The sequence below is a fragment of the Aulonocara sp. 'chitande type north' Nkhata Bay genome, linkage group LG3, assembly GCF_057382095.1.
Source record: "Aulonocara sp. 'chitande type north' Nkhata Bay isolate Kocher_YH1m ecotype deep benthic linkage group LG3, A_spYH_male_GT1.1, whole genome shotgun sequence".
NCBI lineage: Eukaryota > Metazoa > Chordata > Actinopteri > Cichliformes > Cichlidae > Aulonocara > Aulonocara sp. 'chitande type north' Nkhata Bay.
In genome coordinates, this window is record NC_141346.1 from 59,085,483 (window position 1) to 59,104,569 (window position 19,087).

General features: G+C 39.7%; 2 protein-coding genes across 2 annotated transcripts; one reads left to right on the plus strand and one right to left on the minus strand.

The window, feature by feature from the left end:
• Positions 1-436: 436 nt before the first annotated feature.
• On the plus strand, positions 437-2,885 carry LOC147336334 (neoverrucotoxin subunit alpha-like; the record flags this gene model as incomplete). Its single annotated transcript, XM_086285351.1, has 1 exon — positions 437-2,885. A coding segment is annotated over one exon (600 nt), but the record flags the coding sequence as incomplete, so codon positions are not given.
• LOC147336335 (uncharacterized) lies at positions 2,404-18,757 on the minus strand. The gene is made up of 15 exons (XM_086285342.1): positions 17,415-18,757; positions 16,692-16,770; positions 16,342-16,386; positions 14,342-14,386; positions 13,597-13,641; positions 12,221-12,265; positions 10,161-10,205; positions 9,771-9,776; positions 9,226-9,270; positions 8,386-8,430; positions 7,546-7,590; positions 5,959-6,003; positions 4,894-5,023; positions 4,600-4,694; positions 2,404-4,397 (listed from the first exon to the last, which is right to left on the minus strand). The coding sequence occupies exons 1-15, from the start codon at positions 17,537-17,539 to the stop codon at positions 4,386-4,388; spliced, it is 852 nt and encodes a 283-aa protein (XP_086141468.1). The 5' UTR covers positions 17,540-18,757; the 3' UTR covers positions 2,404-4,385.
• Between the last annotated feature and the right edge of the window lie 330 nt (positions 18,758-19,087).

Sequence of the window (19,087 nt, forward strand, 5' to 3'; positions counted from 1 at the left end):
ACACAGAGGTACGAGACCAGGCAGAAGACTTTCTGATTATTTGTTTTTAGTTAAAATAATTCCATTGTTGTCTAGTGATGGTGTGGTAAAGCTCTGTGAATGTGTCCAATTTTTCCGGCTTTGTTGCTTCACCCAAAGGCAGATCACACAAAGTTTAACTGCTTATTATGAAGAACTGACATCTGCTGGTCATTTAATGTTCAGCAGCACTGCTGTGAGAATACCTGTAGGACACATACCAGTGGATATGTGAGCACATGCACAGCTGCAGGGCTAGAAGGGCCCAAATGAATTAAATAAATAGATTCTTAAATAATTAATTAAATGTGTTATTAATTGATTAATTACATTTATTTAAGAATCATTAAATTTTTAATTAATTTATTGTAAATGTTGGAAATGAAATTATTTGGCATTAAATCAATGATGTATATATTTAATAAGTATTTTGAACTTAGATTCCTGTCAACTCACAATCGACACAAACACAGTGAACACAAAGCTCCAACTGTCTGACAACAACAGGAAGGTGACACATGTGGAGGAGCTTCAGTCACATCCTGATCATCCAGACAGATTTGATGTTTGTGAACAGCTGCTGTGTAGAGATGGTCTGACTGGTCGCTGTTACTGGGAGGTCGAGTGGACGAGGAGGGCTCGGATATCAGTGAGTTACAGAGGAATCAAAAGGAAAGGAAGGAGTGATGAGTGTGTGTTTGGTGGAAATGATCAGTCCTGGAGTCTTTGCTGCTCTGATCATGATTCCTCTGTGTGGCACAATAACAGACAAACACCCATCTCCTCCTCCTCCCCCTCTGTCTCTAACAGAGCAGCAGTGTATGTGGACTGTCCTGCTGGCACTCTGTCCTTCTACAGAGTCTCCTCTGACTCTCTGATCCACCTCCACACCTTCCACACCACATTCACTGAACCTCTTTATCCTGGATTTGGGTTCTGGGATCCATCGACTGGTTTCATGAAGGGTATTTCAGACTTTTTTGGCACACTTAGGTATGAATTGACTCTTTGTAGTTAGTCTTACCTGTTAGAGAAACAGTTCAGTCTGTTCATGTCTGTGTCTTTCACTCAGAAACACATGATGAGATTCATGGATTCAGTCAGTTGATGTTTTAAACTAAATGATTCACAAATTATTATTCAACACAAGTTTGGTGAGCAGCAGGGCTCATCCTGCTTTTTGTTTTTGTGCATTATAATGATGAAATAACTTTGTCATGTCTGTGGTGGCCTTTGGAGAATTAAACCATCCTGTAGAAACTAGATATAAATGTCATATTTTCCAACATTGATATTTTTCTGTGTTTCAGACGACAATGAAAAGATAAAGAACAGTCTGTAAATCACAAGTTATCAATTCAAATGATTATTAAAGCCACAAGAGAAGCTTCCTGTTATTTGTACCACTCACCTGGTCATGTGATCCAGCTGTGCAGCCAATCATAACTGCCATCACTTTCTACTTTGATATTTCCATGGTGAATGGACTGATTCTTGTTTAACACGTTCATACTCTGATGGATGCATCGGAGAGGGTTAGTGTCTTGCTCAAGGATACTTTGCGTGCCAGCTGGAGCAGTCAGGGATTGAACCACCAACCTTCTGATCATTAGATGCCTTGCTCTGTCTCCTGAGCTACAGCCATCATCAAAGCTCTTTCTTAAATCCTCTCTGAGAGGAGCTCAAACACGAGGAAGAGACGAAAGTGAGGGAAGAGAGTGGACTCATTAGTAAAATGAAAAACAGCCAGCGTTGATGTTTAAGACAAGTGAGGTAACAGAAACACTATATATAGCAGCGGTCACCATGGCAACATCAATGTCGGTTGCTACGTATTGTACTGATCCTGATCTGTGAGCCTCATATCAGGATATGCTGTTGTTTGTATTTGTTTGCATTGTTACCATTTTTGTGTCTTTTTTAACAAACTACTTTTATCTTGCCATCGTTTGTCAGAGAGTCAAACTACATTTGGTTCATCTTTCTACAATAAAAACATTTCTTCATCTTAATTATTGTATGTGCAGAGTTGTAGTTACTCACAGTGACCACTGGAGGCGTGTGATCCTGATAGTTTCCCTGGAACCGTCCAGTTCATCCACATGAATGAAGCTGTTGGTGATTAACGCTCATCTGTACAACTTTAACAACAATATCAAACATTTAATCGCTCTGCAAACAGCTTGTCTGATGTATAAACTGTGTCTTAAAGGATCAAAGTAAATGTCACATTGAAAGCAGATTTCACTGTAATGTCCTCTGTTTGAAATATTCCAAATATAATCTGGCTTGGTAATGATTTACTCATATATTGTCCACGCAGACTAAAGCAGTAGGAGATGAGATGGAAAACAATTAGAAGAATCTTTACTCTTTAATGTCACAAATTCCTCTTTGTATGTAACATAACAACATACATGATACAGCTGCAGCAACTGAGGCGAGGAGAGAGGCAGCAACAAGAAAACTGGAAGAAGGAGACCAACAACACCACCTGTGGAAATCTTTCCCCAATCAAGCGTCATCATATCAGCATTTCATCAAAAGCACACATGCTCCGACCTGACAATGCAGAGCTGTGGCAAAATCATTGAAATCATTTATGAAACAAATGAGTGCATCAAAAATAAGAGTGGAGCTGCAATGAAAGAGAAGTGAACTTTCTTCAGTCAACACAAAGTTTTCCCTGACAGGTGACATTTAATTAAAGTGACTTTATCACCACACACACATTCAGAGGCAGTCTACAGGAGCAGAGCTGCAGCTATTCAGCAAATGTCTCCCTGCAATCCTCACTGCAACACCTACATGTGAAAATGAAACCACCTCTACTGTTCACACATGAAACGTCGTGTGAAGAACCAGTTTTCCTCACATCTCTGTTTTAGTAACTCTGAAGTCTGAACTTTGGATTTTTGCATCCTGTTTGTACTGATAACTGTCAGTGGATGATTTTGATCCCAAAGAAATCTTTAACACACATGTAGTGATGGGACGTGTGCACTGAAACAATGGTTAGGAAACAGAAATCGCCTGAGAATCTGCTCATGTTTAAGATTTCTTCTTTACAAACATTTTCTATGGCTGTTCCCAGTATGACCAGTGATACAAAGCATGGGAAATGGGGATTAGTTCATTCAGACAAATACACTTTTTAAAATGTAAAAATAAAGAAATGAATCAATAAAATAAAAAGTCAAAGAAATAAAAAATAAGGGTCTGAGGCGTCTGTCTCACTGTATCCATGGCAACAATTTACTTTCTTTCCTTCATATCAGAACCACATCTTTGAAATCAAAACATTTAAGATTCAAATTCAATCACAGATGTGTTCAATTAGATATTAAATGAAGCAGTGCAATGTTTTTATCACTATCCAAGTTTGAACTCTAAGTAGAAGATTTAAAAAAGCAACACACACACACACACACACACACACATACGTGTTTTCGTGATATATCAGTACGTATGACAAAAATGTGACAAATGGGAACGTGCCTTTCCGAAGGTCCTAGAGGCATGGGGATCTCAAAAAATTTGACCCATGCTTCCAGGAACACACCCATCTGTTGAGATTTTGGCTAGGGCTAAATTTTGGTCAAACCTGAATTTAATGCTACTTGTGAGGACACTGTCAGGTTTATGTGACTTATGAGTACCATAAGGTCACACACAGATATTTCATGTTTAGGTGAATTGTGAAGCCCATGGAAACACATAATTTTCAAGTATACATGACTTATAAGGACCAGGTAACGGTAGGTTCTGCATTTTTAGCTTGGCTCCTTTTGAGATTACAATATAATAGACATGGATGCACAATAGTAATGCTCATCAGTTGGGTAACTTCTGACAGAAATATCAGACATTTATGTGTTAATAAAACAGTAAATCTGAGCTGTGTAAAGACTTTTAAAAAAAAAAAAAGACATGGGTCAAATGTGGTCAGTCTACTTTTTAAGTCTTGATATTGTAATGCATTAATTCATTTTGTAGTGAATGTTCATGTGAATAAAAACGTGGAACATTATCTGCCTTTTTTATCATTTAATTGCAAAAAGCACCCAGCATAAACCACAGATTTATGAGTAAGAACAATGCAATACAGAAAACTGCAATACTGACATAACTGTGGAAGTAACAAAGTATCTCTCTTGCTTGTTTCTTTTTTTCTTGCATCTTTCTTTTAATGCTATGATCCTGTTGTGGCTGTAGTACCTTATGACAACCCAGTCTCTGCCTTTCAGAGCTGCCGGCTCTGCTTGGAGGCAGCAGTCACATTCCTTTTTACCTGGTACTTTGCAGCTTTTTATGAAGTGAAACATGCCGCTCAGCAACCTTCACTTCATCATTTGTCCACTTGCTTCTCACCGTCCCAGCTGTCATAAATGGAAACAAAAGAAAATATCTTAATGTGAATGCAAGAAAAGATAGAAAATATTCTAGTTTATAATGTGAATACAAAATGTTCTTAAACCTTGCTTTCTACTGGAGCACTTTAAAGGAGCAATAAGCACAATTCATCATACTTAGGTTGAAGGAATTAAAAATGACTATGTGAAGAACTAGAGGTGTAATTACATCTGGAGTACAGCATGAAGTCACAATCCCTCTCTCTGTGTTGATCTCCAGCCATAGACTTTGGTTTGGTTCACAGGCAGTGCAAAACAGCACACCTAGCAGTGAAAAGATATTGCTTATTGCTCCTTTAAGGATGCTTGGAATGAACCATTTGAAGTGCTGTGTTCTGCTGGGAATCAAATAAGATGAAATGATTTATGATAAAAGCTCTGAATAGTGTCATGTCTGAAAACAAACTTGTTCTTTGATCACAAGTATATTAACCTAAAACATTTTGTATTTGGGTGCCTTTACCCCTTCTTGGTGAAGTGTTGCTAATGTTTTTGTTGTCCAGGGTGATTGAGGCAGAGGTGCCCTTCATGTTGTCCAGGGCAGCTGAGTAAAGCGTGTGGCTTGGAACCCCCGGAATACTTGGTCCTTGAGCCTTTGAAAAGTAACAGTGAAATATGAGAATCAATGCATGCAATAGGTCTGTTTGCTTTTTTCTCTGCATTGTAGGCAAAGTCAGCGTTGGGCAGTGTGTAATTCTACATTAAGGGGCTAAGGGGCGATCGTGGCTCAAGAGTTGTAATCAGAAGGTTGCCGGTTCGAGCCCCAGCTCCGACAGTCTCGGTCGTTGTGTCCTTGGGAAAGACACTTCACCTGTTGCCTACTGGTGGTGGTCAGAGGGCCCGGTGGCGCCAGTGTCCGGCAGCCTCGCCTCTGTCAGTGCGCCCCAGGGTGGCTGTGGCTACAATGTAGCTGCCATCACCAGTGTGTGAATGTCTGTGTGAATGGGTGGATGACTGGATGTGTAAAGCGCTTTGGGGTCCTTAGGGACTAGTAAAGCGCTATATAAATATAGGATATTTACCATTTGATATGAATATTTTACATGTGAACATAATCTACTAATAATACTCATCACAGTGTGATTGTTTGAAATCGGATAGAGTGTTATTATCTTCATGACAAACATCCCTGCTGTTCAGTTTCAATGTAACACAAACTAGAGTTGTTGGTTCTACCAATTGAGAAAGGCTAAAAACAAAAAAACAAATTCATGTCCTTCACAGCTTAAAACAATCTGAGGACAATGTAACACAGAAATATCAAATTTAGTAGGAATAAAGATCAAGCTGATGCTTTAAAGGGAAAGTTAGGACTAACAAATGATATGCCAATTTCTTTCTCCTAAGATGTTCACAAACAAGTAATGCTAATGTTGAATATGGGAAACTTTCAATCAAACTGATTATTTTAATATAATCAAAGGGCACTTAATTTATGCACTAGGCCCAACTGACACATATACTTGATGCCAAATACAAAAAAATAATGTGTAACCTGTTGGAAGAATGAAGTGGGTGTGTCACTCACCAATTGGTCTGAAGGAGGTTGAGACAGGACCTCGGCACTTGGTGTCTGCAACAAAAGACAACAATATAACGTCAGAAACATTCTCTAGTATAAATCCCGACTATTTAATTAACTACAGATCATATTTGTATCAGTGAATATTATTACAGAAGGATCTGACTTCCTTATACCAGATTCTATAGAAACTTAACACTGTACGGTTCTGCTACCCAACGATATGAGGACATTGTAACACACACTAGAGTTGTTGGTCCTACCACATGAGGAAGGCAACTGAAACACACTCCTGTCCTTCACAGCTTAAAACAATATGAGGACAGTGTAATACACACACTACAATCACTGGTCCTACCATATGAGGACTTCTACTTAAACACACTCCTGTCCTTCAATGCTTAAAACAATATGAGGACATGACGACTGAACACATGTAGAGTTCACATTCCTGACCTCTAACTTCTCCTGCTGTTGTCAATAAAAGCTCTAAACCCAACACTGATGTACAGCCATCTATTTCCCCAGAAATTAAATCATGTAAACTGATCAGCGGGAGCTTATTTTGACAAAAACATGTGTAAAACGACAAAAATATCAAATTTTGTCAGAATAAAGATCAAGCTGATGCTTTAAGGGAAAGTTTGGACTAACAAATGGTATAGACAATTACTTTATCCTAATGCTAATGTTGGTTTTGGTTAACTTCGACTAAAACTGATTGTTTTAGTACAATTAAAGTGCATTTCATTTATGCACTAGGCCCAACTGACACATATACTTGATGCCAAATACAAAAAAATAATGTGTAACCTGTTGGAAGAATGAAGTGGGTGTGTCACTCACCAATTGGTCTGAAGGAGGTTGAGGCAGGACCTCGGCACTTGGTGTCTGCAACAAAAGACAACAATATAACGTCAGAAACATTCTCTAGTATAAATCCCGACTATTTAATTAACTACAGATCATATTTGTATCAGTGAATATTATTACAGAAGGATCTGACTTCCTTATACCAGATTCTATAGAAACTTAACACTGTACGGTTCTGCTACCCAACGATATGAGGACAGTGTAACACACACACTACAATCACTGGTCCTACCATATGAGGACTTCTACTTAAACACACTCCTGTCCTTCACAGCTTAAAACAATATGAGGACATGACGACTGAACACATGTAGAGTTCACATTCCTGACCTCTAACTTCTCCTGCTGTTGTCAATAAAAGCTCTAAACCCAACACTGATGTACAGCCATCTATTTCCCCAGAAATTAAATCATGTAAACTGATCAGCGGGAGCTTATTTTGACAAAAACATGTGTAAAACGACAAAAATATCAAATTTTGTCAGAATAAAGATCAAGCTGATGCTTTAAGGGAAAGTTTGGACTAACAAATGGTATAGACAATTACTTTATCCTAATGCTAATGTTGGTTTTGGTTAACTTCGACTAAAACTGATTGTTTTAGTACAATTAAAGTGCATTTCATTTATGCACTAGGCCCAACTGACACATATACTTGATGCCAAATACAAAAAAATAATGTGTAACCTGTTGGAAGAATGAAGTGGGTGTGTCACTCACCAATTGGTCTGAAGGAGGTTGAGGCAGGACCTCGGCACCTGGTGTCTGCAACAAAAGACAACAATATAACGTCAGAAACATTCTCTAGTATAAATCCCGACTATTTAATTAACTACAGATCATATTTGTATCAGTGAATATTATTACAGAAGGATCTGACTTCCTTATACCAGATTCTATAGAAACTTAACACTGTACGGTTCTGCTACCCAACGATATGAGGACAGTGTAACACACACTAGAGTTGTTGGTCCTACCACATGAGGAAGGCAACTGAAACACACTCCTGTCCTTCACAGCTTAAAACAATATGAGGACAGTGTAACACACACACTACAATCACTGGTCCTACCATATGAGGACTTCTACTTAAACACACTCCTGTCCTTCACAGCTTAAAACAATATGAGGACATGACGACTGAACACATGTAGAGTTCACATTCCTGACTTCTAACTTCTCCTGCTGTTGTCAATAAAAGCTCTAAACCCAACACTGATGTACAGCCATCTATTTCCCCAGAAATTAAATCATGTAAACTGATCAGCGGGAGCTTATTTTGACAAAAACATGTGTAAAACGACAAAAATATCAAATTTTGTCAGAATAAAGATCAAGCTGATGCTTTAAGGGAAAGTTTGGACTAACAAATGGTATAGACAATTACTTTATCCTAATGCTAATGTTGGTTTTGGTTAACTTCGACTAAAACTGATTGTTTTAGTACAATTAAAGTGCATTTCATTTATGCACTAGGCCCAACTGACACATATACTTGATGCCAAATACAAAAAAATAATGTGTAACCTGTTGGAAGAATGAAGTGGGTGTGTCACTCACCAATTGGTCTGAAGGAGGTTGAGGCAGGACCTCGGCACCTGGTGTCTGCAACAAAAGACAACAATATAACGTCAGAAACATTCTCTAGTATAAATCCCGACTATTTAATTAACTACAGATCATATTTGTATCAGTGAATATTATTACAGAAGGATCTGACTTCCTTATACCAGATTCTATAGAACCTTAACACTGTACGGTTCTGCTACCCAACGATATGAGGACAGTGTAACACACACTAGAGTTGTTGGTCCTACCACATGAGGAAGGCAACTGAAACACACTCCTGTCCTTCACAGCTTAAAACAATATGAGGACAGTGTAATACACACACTACAATCACTGGTCCTACCATATGAGGACTTCTACTTAAACACACTCCTGTCCTTCAATGCTTAAAACAATATGAGGACATGACGACTGAACACATGTAGAGTTCACATTCCTGACCTCTAACTTCTCCTGCTGTTGTCAATAAAAGCTCTAAACCCAACACTGATGTACAGCCATCTATTTCCCCAGAAATTAAATCATGTAAACTGATCAGCGGGAGCTTATTTTGACAAAAACATGTGTAAAACGACAAAAATATCAAATTTTGTCAGAATAAAGATCAAGCTGATGCTTTAAGGGAAAGTTTGGACTAACAAATGGTATAGACAATTACTTTATCCTAATGCTAATGTTGGTTTTGGTTAACTTCGACTAAAACTGATTGTTTTAGTACAATTAAAGTGCATTTCATTTATGCACTAGGCCCAACTGACACATATACTTGATGCCAAATACAAAAAAATAATGTGTAACCTGTTGGAAGAATGAAGTGGGTGTGTCACTCACCAATTGGTCTGAAGGAGGTTGAGGCAGGACCTCGGCACCTGGTGTCTGCAACAAAAGACAACAATATAACGTCAGAAACATTCTCTAGTATAAATCCCGACTATTTAATTAACTACAGATCATATTTGTATCAGTGAATATTATTACAGAAGGATCTGACTTCCTTATACCAGATTCTATAGAAACTTAACACTGTACGGTTCTGCTACCCAACGATATGAGGACAGTGTAACACACACTAGAGTTGTTGGTCCTACCACATGAGGAAGGCAACTGAAACACACTCCTGTCCTTCACAGCTTAAAACAATATGAGGACAGTGTAACACACACACTACAATCACTGGTCCTACCATATGAGGACTTCTACTTAAACACACTCCTGTCCTTCACAGCTTAAAACAATATGAGGACAGTGTAACACACACACTACAATCACTGGTCCTACCATATGAGGACTTCTACTTAAACACACTCCTGTCCTTCACAGCTTAAAACAATATGAGGACATGACGACTGAACACATGTAGAGTTCACATTCCTGACTTCTAACTTCTCCTGCTGTTGTCAATAAAAGCTCTAAACCCAACACTGATGTACAGCCATCTATTTCCCCAGAAATTAAATCATGTAAACTGATCAGCGGGAGCTTATTTTGACAAAAACATGTGTAAAACGACAAAAATATCAAATTTTGTCAGAATAAAGATCAAGCTGATGCTTTAAGGGAAAGTTTGGACTAACAAATGGTATAGACAATTACTTTATCCTAATGCTAATGTTGGTTTTGGTTAACTTCGACTAAAACTGATTGTTTTAGTACAATTAAAGTGCATTTCATTTATGCACTAGGCCCAACTGACACATATACTTGATGCCAAATACAAAAAAATAATGTGTAACCTGTTGGAAGAATGAAGTGGGTGTGTCACTCACCAACTGGTCTGAAGGAGGTTGAGGCAGGACCTCGGCACCTGGTGTCTGCAACAAAAGACAACAATATAACGTCAGAAACATTCTCTAGTATAAATCCCGACTATTTAACCCTCGTTTTACCCTAGCGAAAAAAGGGACCCGCTTGGGTAACTTTGGATTTTTGATTCTCAATATATCAGTCATTTTAAAGACTAGTTGCATGAAACTTGGCCAGGATGTGTGTTTTAGGATTATTTTTGAAATTCAATGATCCCCTCTATGGTGTGGTGTATAGTAAAGAAGATTCACATATGTACTACCTCCTTTTACCCTTGTATCCGTTTGGGCCCCATTGACTCCCATTATAATCACATATTTTCGATATACTGTAATCCTGACATGCGATAATGCCTTTCTCGTGAATACCTAATGGATCTAAGCCTCAGCCTTCAAAATAAAGGAAAAATAGGTTTTGGATCAAATGAGCACAATATTAGGTACAGCACCACCATAGACATTTTCAGTGCTTTTGAATGGAGGACATGGTTATCTTACTATGCAAAATACATGACAATAAAACAGCTGACCACCATAAAATAGTCTTGATGTAGTGGAACTGATATAAGAGAGTGGTGTGAATGTGATTGAGAATATATATATATATATATATATACTGTGTGTGTCGGTCACAAACAAAACGGCCCGTAGAGCCGCCTCCTTGAAGTGAACAACGGGAGCCTGCTCCGTTTTTTTCCTCCTTTCTCTGAACCTCTGTCAATGTTATTTTGCTTCACTTTGCACATGAGCCTTGTTTTTGCCCTCAGCAGAGAGGGGAGGGGTGCAAAAGCAGCCACGTGTTTGTTGAGCAGAGGGGGGAGGGGTGCAAAAACAGCCACCTGTTTGCTGAGCAGAGGGGGGGAGGGGCAGTCGTTACTCTCCCAGTGGCATCTCAACAGAGCCGGAGGGAGAGAGAGAGATCGTTTTGGATTCAAGTGCACACTTGAAGTCTGTGAGAATAGTTTGCAGCCTTGTCTTACTAGTCATTTCTGCACAGACGCCACTAAATGCACAGACTCGCGCGCACACAACACGAAGCGCACGGTCAATTTAGGGGAGCTTGGAAGCTGTGCTCATCGTGCAAACAGCGCGTTATTATCGTAACGGCTGCAAAAGTTAGGATATGTCCTGTCTGCAACATCCATCTTCACCTGTTGGAAGAATGAAGTGGGTGTGTCACTCACCAATTGGTCTGAAGGAGGTTGAGACAGGACCTCGGCACTTGGTGTCTGCAACAAAAGACAACAATATAACGTCAGAAACATTCTCTAGTATAAATCCCGACTATTTAATTAACTACAGATCATATTTGTATCAGTGAATATTATTACAGAAGGATCTGACTTCCTTATACCAGATTCTATAGAAACTTAACACTGTACGGTTCTGCTACCCAACGATATGAGGACAGTGTAACACACACTAGAGTTGTTGGTCCTACCACATGAGGAAGGCAACTGAAACACACTCCTGTCCTTCACAGCTTAAAACAATATGAGGACAGTGTAACACACACACTACAATCACTGGTCCTACCATATGAGGACTTCTACTTAAACACACTCCTGTCCTTCACAGCTTAAAACAATATGAGGACATGACGACTGAACACATGTAGAGTTCACATTCCTGACCTCTAACTTCTCCTGCTGTTGTCAATAAAAGCTCTAAACCCAACACTGATGTACAGCCATCTATTTCCCCAGAAATTAAATCATGTAAACTGATCAGCGGGAGCTTATTTTGACAAAAACATGTGTAAAACGACAAAAATATCAAATTTTGTCAGAATAAAGATCAAGCTGATGCTTTAAGGGAAAGTTTGGACTAACAAATGGTATAGACAATTACTTTATCCTAATGCTAATGTTGGTTTTGGTTAACTTCGACTAAAACTGATTGTTTTAGTACAATTAAAGTGCATTTCATTTATGCACTAGGCCCAACTGACACATATACTTGATGCCAAATACAAAAAAATAATGTGTAACCTGTTGGAAGAATGAAGTGGGTGTGTCACTCACCAACTGGTCTGAAGGAGGTTGAGGCAGGACCTCGGCACCTGGTGTCTGCAACAAAAGACAACAATATAACGTCAGAAACATTCTCTAGTATAAATCCCGACTATTTAACCCTCGTTTTACCCTAGCGAAAAAAGGGACCCGCTTGGGTAACTTTGGATTTTTGATTCTCAATATATCAGTCATTTTAAAGACTAGTTGCATGAAACTTGGCCAGGATGTGTGTTTTAGGATTATTTTTGAAATTCAATGATCCCCTCTATGGTGTGGTGTATAGTAAAGAAGATTCACATATGTACTACCTCCTTTTACCCTTGTATCCGTTTGGGCCCCATTGACTCCCATTATAATCACATATTTTCGATATACTGTAATCCTGACATGCGATAATGCCTTTCTCGTGAATACCTAATGGATCTAAGCCTCAGCCTTCAAAATAAAGGAAAAATAGGTTTTGGATCAAATGAGCACAATATTAGGTACAGCACCACCATAGACATTTTCAGTGCTTTTGAATGGAGGACATGGTTATCTTACTATGCAAAATACATGACAATAAAACAGCTGACCACCATAAAATAGTCTTGATGTAGTGGAACTGATATAAGAGAGTGGTGTGAATGTGATTGAGAATATATATATATATACTGTGTGTGTCGGTCACAAACAAAACGGCCCGTAGAGCCGCCTCCTTGAAGTGAACAACGGGAGCCTGCTCCGTTTTTTCCTCCTTTCTCTGAACCTCTGTCAATGTTATTTTGCTTCACTTTGCACATGAGCCTTGTTTTTGCCCTCAGCAGAGAGGGGAGGGGTGCAAAAGCAGCCACGTGTTTGTTGAGCAGAGGGGGGAGGGGTGCAAAAGCAGCCACGTGTTTGCAGAGCAGAGGGGGAGGGGTGCAAAAACAGCCACGTGTTTGCAGAGCAGAGGGGGAGGGGTGCAAAAGCAGCCACGTGTTTGTTGAGCAGAGGGGGGAGGGGTGCAAAAGCAGCCACGTGTTTGCAGAGCAGAGGGGGAGGGGTGCAAAAACAGCCACCTGTTTGCTGAGCAGAGGGGGGGAGGGGCAGTCGTTACTCTCCCAGTGGCATCTCAACAGAGCCGGAGGGAGAGAGAGAGATCGTTTTGGATTCAAGTGCACACTTGAAGTCTGTGAGAATAGTTTGCAGCCTTGTCTTACTAGTCATTTCTGCACAGACGCCACTAAATGCACAGACTCACGCACACACAACACGAAGCGCACGGTCAATTTAGGGGAGCTTGGAAGCTGTGCTCATCGTGCAAACAGCGCGTTATTATCGTAACGGCTGCAAAAGTTAGGATATGTCCTGTCTGCAACATCCATCTTCACCTGTTGGAAGAATGAAGTGGGTGTGTCACTCACCAATTGGTCTGAAGGAGGTTGAGGCAGGACCTCGGCACTTGGTGTCTGCAACAAAAGACAACAATATAACGTCAGAAACATTCTCTAGTATAAATCCCGACTATTTAATTAACTACAGATCATATTTGTATCAGTGAATATTATTACAGAAGGATCTGACTTCCTTATACCAGATTCTATAGAAACTTAACACTGTACGGTTCTGCTACCCAACGATATGAGGACATTGTAACACACACTAGAGTTGTTGGTCCTACCACATGAGGAAGGCAACTGAAACACACTCCTGTCCTTCACAGCTTAAAACAATATGAGGACATGACGACTGAACACATGTAGAGTTCACATTCCTGACCTCTAACTTCTCCTGCTGTTGTCAATAAAAGCTCTAAACCCAACACTGATGTACAGCCATCTATTTCCCCAGAAATTAAATCATGTAAACTGATCAGCGGGAGCTTATTTTGACAAAAACATGTGTAAAACGACAAAAATATCAAATTTTGTCAGAATAAAGATCAAGCTGATGCTTTAAGGGAAAGTTTGGACTAACAAATGGTATAGACAATTACTTTATCCTAATGCTAATGTTGGTTTTGGTTAACTTCGACTAAAACTGATTGTTTTAGTACAATTAAAGTGCATTTCATTTATGCACTAGGCCCAACTGACACATATACTTGATGCCAAATACAAAAAAATAATGTGTAACCTGTTGGAAGAATGAAGTGGGTGTGTCACTCACCAACTGGTCTGAAGGAGGTTGAGGCAGGACCTCGGCACCTGGTGTCTGCAACAAAAGACAACAATATAACGTCAGAAACATTCTCTAGTATAAATCCCGACTATTTAACCCTCGTTTTACCCTAGCGAAAAAAGGGACCCGCTTGGGTAACTTTGGATTTTTGATTCTCAATATATCAGTCATTTTAAAGACTAGTTGCATGAAACTTGGCCAGGATGTGTGTTTTAGGATTATTTTTGAAATTCAATGATCCCCTCTATGGTGTGGTGTATAGTAAAGAAGATTCACATATGTACTACCTCCTTTTACCCTTGTATCCGTTTGGGCCCCATTGACTCCCATTATAATCACATATTTTCGATATACTGTAATCCTGACATGCGATAATGCCTTTCTCGTGAATACCTAATGGATCTAAGCCTCAGCCTTCAAAATAAAGGAAAAATAGGTTTTGGATCAAATGAGCACAATATTAGGTACAGCACCACCATAGACATTTTCAGTGCTTTTGAATGGAGGACATGGTTATCTTACTATGCAAAATACATGACAATAAAACAGCTGACCACCATAAAATAGTCTTGATGTAGTGGAACTGATATAAGAGAGTGGTGTGAATGTGATTGAGAATATATATATATATATACTGTGTGTGTCGGTCACAAACAAAACGGCCCGTAGAGCCGCCTCCTTGAAGTGAACAACGGGAGCCTGCTCCGTTTTTTTCCTCCTTTCTCTGAACCTCTGTCAATGTTATTTTGCTTCACTTTGCACATGAGCCTTGTTTTTGCCCTCAGCAGAGAGGGGAGGGGTGCAAAAGCAGCCACGTGTTTGTTGAGCAGAGGGGGGAGGGGTGCAAAAGCAGCCACGTGTTTGCAGAGCAGAGGGGGAGGGGTGCAAAAACAGCCACCTGTTTGCTGAGCAGAGGGGGGGAGGGGCAGTCGTTACTCTCCCAGTGGCATCTCAACAGAGCCGGAGGGAGAGAGAGAGATCGTTTTGGATTCAAGTGCACACTTGAAGTCTGTGAGAATAGTTTGCAGCCTTGTCTTACTAGTCATTTCTGCACAGACGCCACTAAATGCACAGACTCACGCACACACAACACGAAGCGCACGGTCAATTTAGGGGAGCTTGGAAGCTGTGCTCATCGTGCAAACAGCGCGTTATTATCGTAACGGCTGCAAAAGTTAGGATATGTCCTGTCTGCAACATCCATCTTCACCTGTTGGAAGAATGAAGTGGGTGTGTCACTCACCAATTGGTCTGAAGGAGGTTGAGGCAGGACCTCGGCACTTGGTGTCTGCAACAAAAGACAACAATATAACGTCAGAAACATTCTCTAGTATAAATCCCGACTATTTAATTAACTACAGATCATATTTGTATCAGTGAATATTATTACAGAAGGATCTGACTTCCTTATACCAGATTCTATAGAAACTTAACACTGTACGGTTCTGCTACCCAACGATATGAGGACATTGTAACACACACTAGAGTTGTTGGTCCTACCACATGAGGAAGGCAACTGAAACACACTCCTGTCCTTCACAGCTTAAAACAATATGAGGACATGACGACTGAACACATGTAGAGTTCACATTCCTGACCTCTAACTTCTCCTGCTGTTGTCAATAAAAGCTCTAAACCCAACACTGATGTACAGCCATCTATTTCCCCAGAAATTAAATCATGTAAACTGATCAGCGGGAGCTTATTTTGACAAAAACATGTGTAAAACGACAAAAATATCAAATTTTGTCAGAATAAAGATCAAGCTGATGCTTTAAGGGAAAGTTTGGACTAACAAATGGTATAGACAATTACTTTATCCTAATGCTAATGTTGGTTTTGGTTAACTTCGACTAAAACTGATTGTTTTAGTACAATTAAAGTGCATTTCATTTATGCACTAGGCCCAACTGACACATATACTTGATGCCAAATACAAAAAAATAATGTGTAACCTGTTGGAAGAATGAAGTGGGTGTGTCACTCACCAATTGGTCTGAAGGAGGTTGAGACAGGACCTCGGCACCTGGTGTCTGCAACAAAAGACAACAATATAACGTCAGAAACATTCTCTAGTATAAATCCCGACTATTTAATTAACTACAGATCATATTTGTATCAGTGAATATTATTACAGAAGGATCTGACTTCCTTATACCAGATTCTATAGAAACTTAACACTGTACGGTTCTGCTACCCAACGATATGAGGACAGTGTAACACACACTAGAGTTGTTGGTCCTACCACATGAGGAAGGCAACTGAAACACACTCCTGTCCTTCACAGCTTAAAACAATATGAGGACAGTGTAACACACACTACAATCACTGGTCCTACCATATGAGGACTTCTACTTTCCTGTTGGAGGTTGAGACACGACAGAGGGACAGCAGGGTAGTAGCTTGCACAAATGATTCTATTGACACAACAGGGAAGTGAGATTAATGAACTGAACGCAACAGACTCTTTCAAAATAAAACAGGAAACATGGCATGAAAATACAAACGTGGTAATATACAGCCCTAACATAAACTCCTTAAAACGATATTAATAACGTTAAGCCAAACTCAACTAACCCGCCATTAAACATAAGAAACTCAAAAACCTTAGAATAACATCAGAAACGCTGGGCCAGAGACCCAGACCGTGAGCAAATAACTATAATATTATTGATTTGTGCTGAATAAGAAAACATTAATATTATCATTTAAATCCCCCCAAGCATATCTTGTGTTGAAAAAAAAAGTGTGTTGCAGTTAGCTACACTGAGCTTAGACTGACTGTCTCTGCAGTTGAAGATGCAGAGCACATGCAAGGCCGCAGGTCCCTTTAACTCCGGTGGGAATTTAAAAACAGTTAAATTTAACTTCTAATATCTATTGTTAAAGATAAATCTTAAGTAATTTTTTAGCATTTATCATCATTCACCACTTTCAATTTGTTCAAATCGGTTGTGTATTGTTTTAATTCCGTTTAACTAACCTTAATTAGCTTGTTAAACATACAACTTTACCTCGCGGAGCTTTCGTCGACGCATGGATATCAAAGGTAAATACATACCTCAAGATAAATCTCTCCTGAGTGCTGAAGGTCCCGGATGTGCCGTTCACGCAGAGCTCCGGCGAGTTTGTATCTTGCCGTGACCAGCAGCTCTTTGGTTGACGCTTTCGAACAATCAGATGCATCTTTACTCACTTTTTGACCAATCAGAGACGTCGTTCTATGCTCCACTGACGAAATGCTGCATCCTCTCACCAGCCACGGTCTCTCCTCGTCCATTTAACAACAAAAACACAGCAACACGTGCTGGATTTGAGGTAGGAACACTTGAGAACTGTCACAATGTTTTGCAAACTGCTGTTACAGTTAATTTCGTTCCGTTAATTTGTTTGGTTCCTATTCTGAAGTAACACTTAATACACATGGGGTTAGCTTGCTGGTCTAGTTTAAGTTAGCATGGGCATGCTGTTCACTGATAGAGTAAGGCTAAAATTGTCCTGATATTGTCAGTGTGTTATCATAAACATGCAGCACCCCTAGACCCCCAAGTTAAAATACAGATAATAGATAAGCAATTTAAGAAAATAAGTATAATGTGTATAATAAATGATTTTACTGTCACTTTCCTGGGTCTGTTGACCCAGCGTTTTAAGTTTTAGTTTGTTTAGATGTCGATGTTTATTTATAAGTTCTTTAGGTTTGCTAAGTTCATTTGTTTATTAGATTACCCTTGTGATGTCTGTTTTATTGGGAAAGTCTTTGTCCTAAATGCAGTGAGTCTAGTTTTGTTTCCCCTTGTCCCAGCTGTTCCTCATCCCCTCATTATCTCTCTGTGTACTTGCAGTGGCTTGCAAAAGTATTCGTCCCTCTTTTCCACATTTTGTCACATTACTGCCACAAACACAAATTGTCATGGTCCTGGGTCGGTGACCCAGCGCTTTTAGTTTATTATTATGATGATGATGATGATGATTATTATTGTTTGAGTTCTATGTGTTATATTTGGTCTGCCTCTGAGTCTGTGTCTCTGTCTATGCTGTCACCCCGTCTGTTTGTGAATCTGTCTGTTTAGTTCTGTGTCTTGTTTGGTTCCCCGTGTCTGAGTTTCCTGTTTTATTGTGAAGGTCTCTGTCTGATGTGAGTGTGTTCAGTTTACGTTTCCCCTGTCCCGTCAGCTCTGATTCCTCCCAGCCGTGTTGCCCTCCTGTCTCTCATCCCCTGATTACTGGTGTGTGTATTTAAGCCCTGTGTGTTCTCCTGCCTGTTACTCGGTGTCCTGCTCGGCGGCTGCCGCGCATCCCTTTGTCGTATGCACCCAGGTCTGTTATTTTAGTTCTTCCCAGTTTAGGTGTCTTCAGTTATTTGTCATGCCCCACTGCTTGTTTGCCACTACACCTTGTAAATAAACTTCACTACCATTTTCATCCACTGCTTGCATCTTGGGTCCTCCTTCCTCCACACCACACGGCTCGCCTTCCCAGCCGTGACACAAATCAATTTTAATGGAATCCAATTGCAGCAAAAGGTGGTTCTACAAAGTATTGACTCAGGGGGCTGAATAATTGCGCACACCCCACTTTTCAGTTATTTATTTGTAAAAAATGTTTGGAATCATGTATGATTTTTGTTCCACTTCTCACGTGTACACCACTTTGTATTGGTCTTTCACGTGGAATTCCAATAAAATTGATTCATGTTTGTGGCTGTAATGTGCCAAAATGTGGGAAAGTTAA

Coding starts and splice junctions, on each gene's coding strand:
- LOC147336335 (XM_086285342.1), bottom strand. CDS start 17,539: ATGCATCTGATTGTTCGAAAGCGTCAACCAAAGAGCTGCTGGTCACGG. Junction 12,266..13,596: donor AACCTCCTTCAGACCAATTG/GTGAGTGACACA, acceptor CTTTTGTTGCAG/ACACCAGGTGCCGAGGTCCT. Junction 10,206..12,220: donor AACCTCCTTCAGACCAGTTG/GTGAGTGACACA, acceptor CTTTTGTTGCAG/ACACCAGGTGCCGAGGTCCT.